At 46.2% G+C, this 12,000-nt stretch overlaps 1 protein-coding gene across 1 annotated transcript in view; it reads left to right on the top strand.

The window, feature by feature from the left end:
- slc4a1ap (solute carrier family 4 member 1 adaptor protein) overlaps positions 1-12,000 on the top strand; it is a 187,891-nt gene that overhangs the window by 44,440 nt on the left and 131,451 nt on the right. The window contains exon 4 of the mRNA XM_055636349.1: positions 3,235-3,357. Within this exon, the coding sequence (XP_055492324.1) occupies positions 3,235-3,357 (123 nt within the window). The remainder of the gene's footprint in view (positions 1-3,234; positions 3,358-12,000) is intronic.

The raw sequence follows: 12,000 nt of genomic DNA, 5'->3' as shown, positions 1-12,000 counted from the left end.
CCTGGTTTAACAAAGTTGAAAAGAGGTGGCTGTAAGAGAATGAGAAGAAGTTGTTCATCTTCAGTGCATTCAGAAAGTATTCGGACCCCTTCACTTTTTCCACATTTTGTTACGTTATAGCCTTATTCTAAAATGGATTACATTTGTTTTTTTACCATCAATCTACACATAATACCCCATTTAAAAAAAAGCGAAAACAGGTTTAGAAATGTTTCCAAAGTACTTAAAAAGAAATAACTGAAATTTCACATTTACATAAGTATTCAGACCCTTTGCTATGACACTCAAAATTGAGCTTAGGTGCATCCTATTTCTATTGATTGTCCTTGAGATGTTTCTACAACTTGATTGGAGTCCACCAGTGGTAAATTAAATTGATTGGACATGATTTGGAAAGGCCCACACCTGTCTATATAAGGTCCCACAGTTGACAGTGCATGTCAGAGCAAAAATCAAGCCATGAAGATGAAGGAATTGTCCATAGACCTCCGAGATAGGATTGTGTCGAGACACAGATCTGGGGAAGGGTATAAAACAATTTCTGCAACATTGCAGGTCCCGAAGAGCACAGTGGACTCCGTCATTCTTAAATGGAAGAATTTTGGAACCACCAGGACTCTTCATAGAGCTGGCCGCCCGGCCAAACTGAGCAATCTGGGGAGAAGGGCCTTGGTCAGGGAGGTGACCAAGAACCCGATGGTCACTCTGACTGAGCTCCAGAGTTCCTCTGTGGAGATGGGAGAACATTTCAGAAAGATAACAATATCTGCAGCACTCCACCAATCAGGCCTTTATGGTAGAGTGGCCAGACGGAAGCCACTCCTCAGTAAAAGGCACATGACAGCTCGCTTGGAGTTTGCCAAAAGGCATGATGAACAAGATTCTCTGGTCTGATGAAACCAAGATTGAATTCTTTGGCCTGAATGCCAAGCGTCACGTCTGGAGGAAACCAGGCACCGCTCATCACCTGGCCAATACCATACCTATGGTGAAACATGGTGGTGGCAGCATCATGCTGTGCGGATGTTTTTCAGCGGCAGTAACTGGGAGACTAGTCAGAATCAAAGGAAAGATGAATGGAGCAAAGTACAGAGAGATCCTTGATGAAAACCTGCTCCATATCATTCTGGACCTCAAGCTGGGGCGGAGATTCACCTTCCAGTAGGACAATGACCCTAGGCACACAGCCAAGACAACGCAGGAGTGGCTTCGTGACAATTCTGTGAATGTCCTTGAGTGGCCCAGCCAGAACCCGGACTTGAAACCGATCAAACATCTCTGGAGGGATCTGAAAATAGCTGTGCATCGACACTCCCCATCCAACCTCACAGAGCTTGAGAGGATCTGCAGAGAAGAATGGGGGAAATTACCCAAATACAGGTGTGCCAAGCTTGTAGCATCATACCCAAGTAGATTTGAGGCTGTAATCGCTGCCAAAGGTGACTCAACATAGTACTGAGTAAAGGGTCTGAATACTTATGTAAATGTGATATTTCAGTTGTTTATTTTTAATTACTTTGCAAACATTTCTAAACGCCTGTTTTCGCTTTTTTTATTATGGGGTATTGTGTGTAGATTGATGATAAAAAAAATGAACAATCGATTTTAGAATAAGGCTGTAACGTAACAAAATGTGGAAAAAATGAAGGGGTCTGAATACTTTCTGAATGCACTGTAAATCTGTCTGTTAAATAAGCCCCTGACTCTGGACACACTATAATCAAAAGGAACTGCAGATGTTGGAATCTTGATCAAAATACAAGAGTAACTCTAGAGTAAAGGGCCTGTCCCACGAGCATGCGACTCCATGCGGCAAGCGCGACCTAACGTGGTCGATTGAATCCTAAGGCCTCGCGGGGCCAGTCCCACTTCGATCGCCGGAGCTGTATGTAGTTGTGCGGAGCTGGTCCCGACACCGCGCGGGGCTCCGGAAAAACTGAACATGTTCAAAAATTCTGCACGGCACCGACCTGCCGGCCCGCAGCCACATTGAGGCTGTACGCACCGTCTCGATGCCATAACCAGCGTCTCGACACCATACGTCACGCGCGAACTTCCCGCGGACTTCGCTCGAACTTCACGTCACATACTCGACCTCCAAGCGACCCCCGCTTCCGGTTTGGTCACGCTCACCGCATGCAGGCACATGCTGGTTGGACCGGCCCTGTACGGGGATCACTCGACCTCCCCGCGGCCCCCGCCTCCGGTTTGGTCGCGCTTGCCGCATGCAGGTCGCATGCTCGTGGGACAGGCCCTTAACTCAGCGGGTGAGGCAGCATCTATGGAGGGAATTGGCAGACAACGGTTTGGGTCAGGACATTTGAAGTGGCTTCCGAGGAAGGGTCCTGACCTGAAACGTTGCCTATCTATATTCTCCACGGATGCCGCCGGACCCGCTGAGTTACTCCAGCACTTGGTATTTTGATCAGGATTCCAGGTTCTGCAGTTCCTTTTGTGTCCAGAATCGGGGTCTTTTGACCCAGAAGGATTTTGATGAGGAACTCCTTCCCACTGCCTCCTCCTTACAAGTTTGGGCACACTAGTCTGTGGTCACGAAGAACTGCGAATGCTATTCCCTCAACAGATGATGCCGCTGAGTTACTCGAGTTTTAATCGAGTTTGTAATCAGCTGGTCTTAGATTTGCCTGTTCAGCGGTAAAACCCGATAATTGTGAATAAGGTTACGAGATCTAAGGTTTTCTCAAAAATTGAGTTTGTTACACTGTGGAGTATCATCAACGTAACGAGTTCTAAATGCTTCAGTTAACTGCATGTCTGTAAAGCAGCTGGAGTGTTCATAAACGGGCCACTTTCCATTCACTTCCCAACACACTTTTAATAAATAACGAAAACAAGTGAAACAAAATAATGCCTCAGAGAGAAAAAAACTTGTCTCAAATTAAAAATAGGCCAACTGATGAGTTAGTCTCATCTTCAAACTGAATTGGAAATTTAATTAAAAAGCTATCATCTTAGTCTTTCCCTGTCTCCCACATTTGCTCGACATTCCTGCATCCCCCTCCCCTACCCCACCGCCCAAATTCCCACAAGCGCACACCTACTCCAGATTTTGTGCCTCTCTTCCATTTACTGTTGATGGCTTTGTTTAAAGATCACCCGATAGTTGACTCCATCTCCCAAAGCACTAAGAATTTGCTATTCAGCGAATTATCATATAAAGTAGGTAGATGGTGCCTGCCAGATCAGTGATTGTTTTTTTAAATATTTCAACAGTGGAGGATGCTGTGGAGGATGAAAGTGAAGAGAACCCTTATTCCATTGAATTTCAGGAAGACCGAGAAGCATTTTACATCAAAGACCCCAAGAAAGCACTTCAGGGCTTCTTTGACAGAGAAGGTTGGTGACGTCTGTTTAAAAAATATATATAATTTTGCTACCAGAAAAAGCAACACTTTCAAAGAGATGACATCGCTTTAGTGGCATCTAGTCTCAGTTTCCATATTTAGTTTCTTCCTGTCTCGCTGGAGGGCATGGATCCTTGCTGAGGTACGGTTCTGAGGCTTTCCATTCTTCTCAAATCAATAAGCCTTCATTCTTTAACCCACACATTGTTCTATTAGACATTCAATTGTGGTGGTGCACAACTGACTTGTGTTTCTCGCCACCCCCCCCCCCCCCCCCCCCCCCCCCCAACAAACTGTTAAGAAGCATGCAATGGTAAAAATCGAGAGCAGAAGTCAATATTCTTTTCTTCAAACTAATTTTCTTGAATGTCTGGTTTTATTCTCATTCTTTTTGTTCGCACCCTATTTATTTCACTTGCCAGCTTTTCCAATATCTCGTCCTTGTACACAATTTGGCTCCGATTCATCTTTTAGTTTAGTTTAGAGATACAGCATGGAAACAGGCCCTTCGCCGTCCAAGACCACGCCGACCATCGATCACCCGTACATTAGTTCTTTCCTACACACTGGGAACAATCTATGGAAACCAATTAGCCTACAAAGCTACACTTCTTTGGAATGTAGGAGGAAACCGGAGCACCCAGGGTAAACACACAAGGTCTCGGGGAGAATGCACAAACTCACTACGAACAGCACCCGTAGTCAGGATCAAACCCCGGTCACTGGCGTTGTGAGGCAGTTGCTGCTCTCTGCAACCTCCTCCAGTCTTATAACTATGCAGATTATTCATGTTACCATAATTCAGGATCTCTGCAAGTTCCCCCATTTTCATTGCTCCATTATTGTCTGCCATGTTTCCATCTGTTGTGAACTCAACCTCTGAAATTCCCTGCCTAAATCTATGTACTTTAACTCCTTTAAGTCAAGTCAAATCAAGTCGAGTCCTATGCACAAGTACGGTGATATACAGGTACAATGACAGTCCCGCTTACAGCAGCAGGACATGCACATAGACTAAGACACCACCACACTAAAATGTAAATTATACATAGATTACTTTCCTAGAATGGAGATGAAGAGGAACTTCTTTAGGCGGAGGGTGGTGAATCTGTGGAATTCATTGCTACAGACGGCGGCGGAGGCCAAGTCATTGGGTATTTTTAAAATGGAGATTGATAGGTTTTTGATCAATAAGGGCGTCAAAGGTTTCGGGGCGAAGGAAGGAGAATAAGGTTGATAGGGAAAGATTGGTCAGCTCTAGTCAAATGGCAGAGTGGACTCAATAGGCCAAATGACCCAATTCCACTCCCATGTCTTATGGTCATTACACATAAAACATAAATGTTTCATTTTCAATCTGTGAAGCATTTAAGTTATTTTATTACTACACAAATAATGCATCTTTAACATGTTTTTGTGACATTTATTATTGTAAATAAATACAATTTATCAGGGTAAGATACAGTTCTTGCTGTGTATATTTATGGTTTTGTTCAAATTTCAAACCAAATGCAAAATAGTTTAATTTCCCTCACAACTCAAAGGGCCATTCAGAATTTAGTGAGGTAAATGAATTGCGATATGAATGATTAAGAAGGAACTGCAGATGCTGGAAAATCGAAGCTAGACAGAAGTGCTGGAGAAACTCAGCGGGTGCGGCAGCATCTATGGAGTGAAGGAAATAGGCAACGTTTCGGGCCGAACCCCTTCTTCAGACTGACAGACTTCAGTCTGAAGAAGGGTTTCGGCCCGAAACGTTGCCTATTTCCTTCGCTCCATAGATGCTGCCGAACCGGCTGAGTTTCTCCAGCATTTTTGTCTACCTGCGATATGAATGATGAGCTTTATTGAACTATTTTTTTGTCTTGCATTTTTTTGTCAAATGTCACATAAATTCATCAGAAAAATTGAAATGAAATGCAGTGGCACCAATATGGGAGTATACTGGAAGTTAATCAGCATCTATATTGCTAAAAGATTATCTTAGGAAACCTGACCAGTGTCGATTGACCTATTCTTGAAAAGAGAGTGGATCGTGCCCTTTTGATAGTGGTTAAGTGGAAAAAAGTTTGAATGGTTTCCCAACAAGAGCACAATACAAACTTTATTTGGTTTGCAGGGACAGTTATAATCTATCCACTAGGGGCGCCGCATTGATGGCAGCCTCTGCCTACAGTCTGTCTGTTTTTCTATTTTTTTAAATTTTTAGTCTGTTTTAAAAGTATGTTTTGGAGGTTTCTTTAGTTTTTCTATGTGAGGGAAGGGGGGGTAGGGTAAGGGGGGAAACCGTTTCCCAGTCTTTCCTGCCGGGGATCGGCCAAAGCCTCAGCGGCGGCGCAGCACTGGATTCACCGCGGAGCGGGCGATGCCTTACCTGGATCGCCGTTTGAAGCTCCGTAGTGTTGGGCCTGCTGCTTCAACATCGCGGAGCTGGGGTTTGGAGAGCGTCCAGCGTGGGCGGCGCTGACTTCAACATCGTGGAGTCCTCAGACCTTTTGCCGAGGGCCGCCAGCGTGAATCTCCGCCCAGCGCGGCTTGTGGACTTCGGGAGCCGCGGACTCCGGTAGGAAGTGGCTGATTCGGATGTCCAAACCGCTGAGGTTGTTCTCCCGTTCTGATGTCGGAGTTCCATCATCCCGGCGAGAGGGCCTGAACATCAGGCCGCTCATAGCGGCGACAGCGAAGGGTTCGGGAGCCCCCCGACCACGGGTGAAGAACAGAGGAGGATGACTGTCCCTCACAGTGGGAAACTTTGATTCCGCTGTGTGGAGATGTCTATGTTAAAGATTATCGTGTGCTGTGCTCTTTTTTTACTCGTATGGCTGTACGGTGACCACACATTTCACTGTACCAATTGGTACATGTGACAAATAAATGACTTGTCTTGTCTTGTAAAGAATGGCAAACATTGTGCAAATAGAGGATCCAATGAATAACAACAAGCTTGTTTTTTAATCAATGCAATAACTGGGAGTATTCACCAGGTCAATCAGCATCTCTGGAAAGAGAAACAAGGTCGACGTTTCAGGTCCAAGACCCTTCGTTGGATGCTCTGACCTTGAAATGGTAACTGATCGTCGTTCTGCAGATGATGCCTGACCTTCTGAGTGTTTGTGCAATTTTCTATTTTCATTTCAGAATTCTCGCATTTGCTATGGAGTCATATGCGTGGAAACAGGCCTTTAAGCCCAATTTGCCCACACTGGCTAACATGTCCCATCTACAGTAGTACAGACGGAAGGAAGCAAGGAGACCTGCGCTGGTGATCGCAATGGCGTAGCTGCCAAGCAGCGGGGAGCGGCAGAACAGCGGTGAGCAGCGCCGAGCTCTGGCTGTACCGCATCCTGCGCAAAGCCGCCGGCACGGCCAAGCACCTTTTGTGTCTGGGCTTCTTTGTCGGGATCAAAGATCCACTCTATGATCTTTGGTCAGGATCGGGGTTGTCAATAGGCCGGGGATGAGCGAATATGAGTGCCGACCTCGAAGGGGCACGATCCATGTGTACACGTGATAGATGTGGCCTGCCATCTGCTCACAGACATGCATCCCGGTCCCTATACAGAACAAGGTTGCTGACCCTTGCTATTACTCTTAGCCAGTACGTAATGAAGCTCCTGTCCCACTTGCGTGTCCTTGGCACGCTAATTATGCGACCTCGTGGTCGCGTTGAGTCGCGACGGTCCCGTGAAGGTCACGCGCGATTTCATGCGCCCGCACAGTCGTCTGGAGCGGGTGACGTCATTTGAAGATGGACACAAAGCTGGAGTAACTCAGCGGGACCGGCAGCATCTCTGGAGAGAAGCAATGGATGATGTTTCGTGTCGAGACGCTTCTTCAGTCTGAAAGAAGGGCCTTGACCCGAAATGTCACCCATTGCTTCTCTCCAGAGATGCTATCGGTCCCGCTGAGTTATCCCTGCATTTTGTGTCTATCTTCAATTTTCTTGGCCACGCTCTGGGAGTAGAAGTGGGGCGGATCCGGACCTCAACGGCCGTGAGCCCCAGGCCGTGCTCGGCGATCGTTTGCCTGCTTCTGCTGCTGTTGGAGGTGAGACGTTGCTTCGCGCCAGGGTCTTGGGCCTGTCTCACTTTTGCTGTCAGTTACGCAACAAATATCCATTGAGTTGGCCTCCACAGCCTTCTGTGGCAAAGAAACTGCAGATACTGGTTTATACCAAAGATAGACACAAAACACAGAAGTAACTCAGTGGGTTAGGCAGCATCTCTGGAGAACAAGGATAGGTGACGTTTCAGGTCGGGACCCTTCTTCAAGAACTTGGAGAAACTCAGCTGGTCAAGCAGCATCTGTGAGGGCGGTGGGGGAATTGATCAGTCCTGATCAACAGGGTCACGACCAGAAATGTTGATAATTCCTCACCTCAATCCTCCCCTGATAAATGTTGCTTGACCCGCTGAGTTCCTCCAACAGTGTGCTGTTTGCTATCTTTCTATCACCGTTTTGACAGAGGTTTTTTCGAGTTGAACATTAACCCGTTTCTTTGCTGCCTCAGGCTGAATCCTTCCAGCGTTTTGTTTTATTTCAGTTCACAGCTTCTGCATTTTTAATTGTTTTTCTTGTTTATCAGACACCCTAACGGATCTGTGGGAATGTACTACCTTTTAGAGGCTGAGACTTCAGACTTGACTTCCCAGTGGAGAAGCCCTCTATTCTCTAGTATGCCATTACTACTTGGTTTGGGTTTAGGTTTGTTATTGTCATGTGTGCTGAAGTACAGTGAAAGGCTTTGTTTTGCACGCTTTCCAAACAGATTATGTATATTGTAGGTAAGTTTATTGGCCAAGTATTCACATACAAGGAATTTGCCTTGGTGCTCCGCCCACAAGTAATAACATGACATACAGTGACAGTTGCGAATGACTCAGAAAACACTGAACATTAATAATAATAATAAAACGTTAATGATAAAACACCATTGATCAAGCATGTGAACCAACAAAATACCAGATCAAAGGGAGGCTACAGATTTTTGGCTGTTGAGTAGAGCATGGATAAAAACTGTTTTTATGTCTGACTGTGGCAGCTTTGACAGTCTGGAGTCGCTTTCCAGAGGGAAGTGATTCGAAGAGCTTGTGGCCAGGGTGAGAGGGGTCAGAGATGATCTTGCCCGCTCGCTTCCTGGCCCTTGCAGTGTACAGTTAGTTCATCAATGGCAATCACAAATAAAATCACTATTGTACTAAAAATCAAGTCAAACTCTACCACAAGAGGTAGAGCAAAGGGTTAGCATATGATGAGTGCTTGGCAGCACTGGGCCTGTACTCGCTGGAGTTTAGAAGGTTGAGGGGGGATCGCACTGAAACTTACAGAATAATGAAAGGCATAGATAGAGTGGATGTGGAAAGGATGTTTTGGGATGGAGAGTCTAGGACCAAAGGTCATAGCCTCAAAAATAAAGGGAACACTTTTAAAAAGGAGGTGAGGAGGGGTGAGGAGGAACTTCTTTAGTCAGAGGGTAGTTAATCTGTGGAATTTCATTGCCACAGAGGGCTGTGGAGACCAAGTCAGTGGATATTATTTAAAGCATAGATAGACAAATTCTTGATTAGAAAGGGAATCAAGGGTTATGGGGAGAAGGCAGGAGAATGGGATTGGGAGGCAGAGATCAGCAATGATTGAATGGCGGATTAGACTTGATGGGCCGAACGGCCTAATTCTCCTATAACTTGTGAACTTGGTAGAGAGTGCAGAATATAGTCCTCAGCATTATATCGCACCAGTTCCAGACACAAAGTCCAATGTCCACAATGGGGTAGAGGTGAATCGGACAGTACCCTGGTTTATGGAAGAAACGTTCGGAAGCCTGAGGGGAAGAAGCACTTGCATCCAAATCTAAGCATCTGACATATAGTTTTGGTACAGAATCACGGTGTAAATTGTCATGGCCTTGTGTATCCTTCACTTTTCTGTCACTATGTTCCCACTGGTTAAGTAGAAAGAATACGCAGCCATAGAAATAAACCGGTGCTTTCAACTGTGTCAATCTCGCACGCCCACTGGGTCTCCTCTTGCTAATGCTTCCCATCTGCCCACCTACCTCCTTAATTTGGTTCCATGCTTCTCCTTCCTTTCCTATCCGATCCCATCATCTGCATCCATTTGCCTCCACCTTCCACCTCCTAGTCTCTGCCGCCGTTTCCATCTTTCCGACCCCCACCCGACTACATCTGCCAAGTAACAACTACTCACCTGGACTCACCTTCAGCTTGCCAGCTCTTGCCCCCACCCTCCCTCACCCCTTTACACTGGCTATCTCTCCTCTATTTTTTTTCCTTCTAGAGATGCAGCGCGGAAACAGGCCCTTTGGCCCACCGAGTCCGCACCAACCAGCGTTCCCCGCACATTAACACAATCCTACACACATTAGGGACAATTTGCACATACACCAAGCCAATTAACCTATAAACCTGTCCGTCTTTGGAGTATGGGAGGAAAGCGAAGATCTCGGAGAAAACCCACGGGGTCACGGGGAGAACGTTCAAACTCCGTACAGACAGCACCCGTTGTCAGGATTTGAACCCGGGTCACCGAGTAAGGCAGCAACTCTACCGCTGTGCCACTGTGGCCGCACTCTTTCAGTGTGGGTGAAAAGTCCCATCCTGAAACATCGACTGTCCATTCCCCTTCCACAAATACGGCTCAACCCTCTGAGTTCCTCCAGTAGCTTGTTTGCTTTTCCTAGTTTTAGTTTAGTTGATGTTTTGTATATGATTCAGAAACTGACATGAACTTCTTTTGGACCACACCATGGCTTTGGCCAACCTTAGTCAAATAGTGTATGGTTTAGTATTGCAATGAGCGAAATATTTATTTGTTACAGTATCAGTTGGCTTTTTCCCTTACTCCTATCACTCGGGATAAAGCTGCTGCCTCACAGCAACAGTGACCCAGGTTCAATCCTGACGTGTGGAGTTTGCACGTTCTCCCTGTGACCATGTGCGTTTACTCCGGGTACTCCCCTTTCTGCACACATCCCAACGACGTGCGGGTTTGTAGGTTAATTGGCCCTCTGTAAATTACCTCTCATTGTGTGGGGAGTGGCTGAGAAAGTGGGATAACATAGAACTAGTGTGAACGGACAATCACAGGTCGACGTGGATGTAGCGGGCCTTTTCCACGCTGTATCTTCAGACAAGGGCCTGTCCCACTTAGGCAAATTTTTAGGCGACTTCCAGCAACTGTCATAGTCATAGCAGGTCGCTGAAAAAACGGCCACTGGACCCCCTACAACAATATCTACGACAAGCTACAACAACCTACCACCAAGTGGACGTCAAGTTACGGCGAGCCATTAGAACGTCCACCTACGACAACCTAAGACCATTCAGGCGACAACCTACGACAACCGGTCAACCTACATCCACCTACGACAAGCTACGACAACTGGGGACAACTGAAGACAATTCAGTCGCCGGTACCTGTCGCCGGTTGACGCCGGTAGTCGCCAATGGAATTCACGGAAGTCAGCACCGGCGACAACCTACGTCACCTGGCAATAACCTACGACAGCACCAACGTCAGGAGAAGTCAAGCTATGCTCTTTGGCATCAAACCCACTGTCGCCGAAAATTTTTAAACATGTTGAAAATCCAGCAGCGACCAGAAAGAAGCTACGACTCTTTGGGCGACTGAGGAGACGACTCACGACCATACAGGCGACACCCCGGCGACCATGTGGTGACAGCCTAGTCGCCTAAAAAATAGCCTAAGTGGGACAGGCCCTTAAAACTAAAACTCCAGGCCCATTCTGTGTTCCCCATGATAAAATGGGAAGCTAACTACTAGATAAGAATTCTTCACTTTCCCCAAGGTGCTTGTCCTGAAGTTACAGATCTGACCTACATTGTTCCAACACCCATAAAATTACAGGGCAGCATGAAGCAATTTCACTCGCAGATCTGTGCTCCTGTTTATGCTTTTTGCATCCCACCTTATCAACAGTCGTCTATTTCCTTCTACCTAATAAAGCTGTCTAGCTAGTTTGTAACACTTTAAACTTTAGAGGTACAGCGTGGCAACAGGCCCTTCTGCCCACCGAGTCCATGCAGACCAGCAATCATCCCATACACCAGCACTATCCTACACAGTAGGGACAATTTACAATGTTACCAAAGCCTCAAACCTGTACGTCGTTGGAGTGTGGGAGCAGCCGGTGAAAACCCCAGCGGTCACAGGACGTATGAATAACGCACATAATAGGCTTAAAGGATCCTGATGAGGTAGCAGCTTGACTTGCCGAAAGGTGAGAATGCACAGATGGAAACTCCTCGAATTTAACATATAATTTACCTTATTGCAAAGAGTGGCTAAGGAACAGTTTACGACAGGAAATGGGACAGCATGTCTCAGATGTTTCACCAGAAGGACACAGAACTATATACTGCTATACTATAGACCTGGGATTGATATCCTGTGTCTGGAGAGTTGGGCAGCTCTTTGATTTTGAAGCTCTGGAAAGGTTGCCGTACATACTAATGCTACAGCTATAGTCACAGAGTAATAGAATCATATAGCGAGGAAACAAGCCTTTGTCCCAACCTGTCTGCGTTTGGCCCAAATCCCTCTAAATCTCTCCTCTCCATTTACCTGTCTAAATGATAGTTCAACATTGCGATAT

Source organism: Leucoraja erinacea, chromosome 5 (assembly GCF_028641065.1).
Source record: "Leucoraja erinacea ecotype New England chromosome 5, Leri_hhj_1, whole genome shotgun sequence".
In the NCBI taxonomy this organism is placed as follows: Eukaryota; Metazoa; Chordata; class Chondrichthyes; order Rajiformes; family Rajidae; genus Leucoraja; species Leucoraja erinaceus.
The sequence above is the reverse complement of the archived record's forward strand: the minus strand, read 5'-3'. Positions and strand labels throughout refer to the sequence as shown.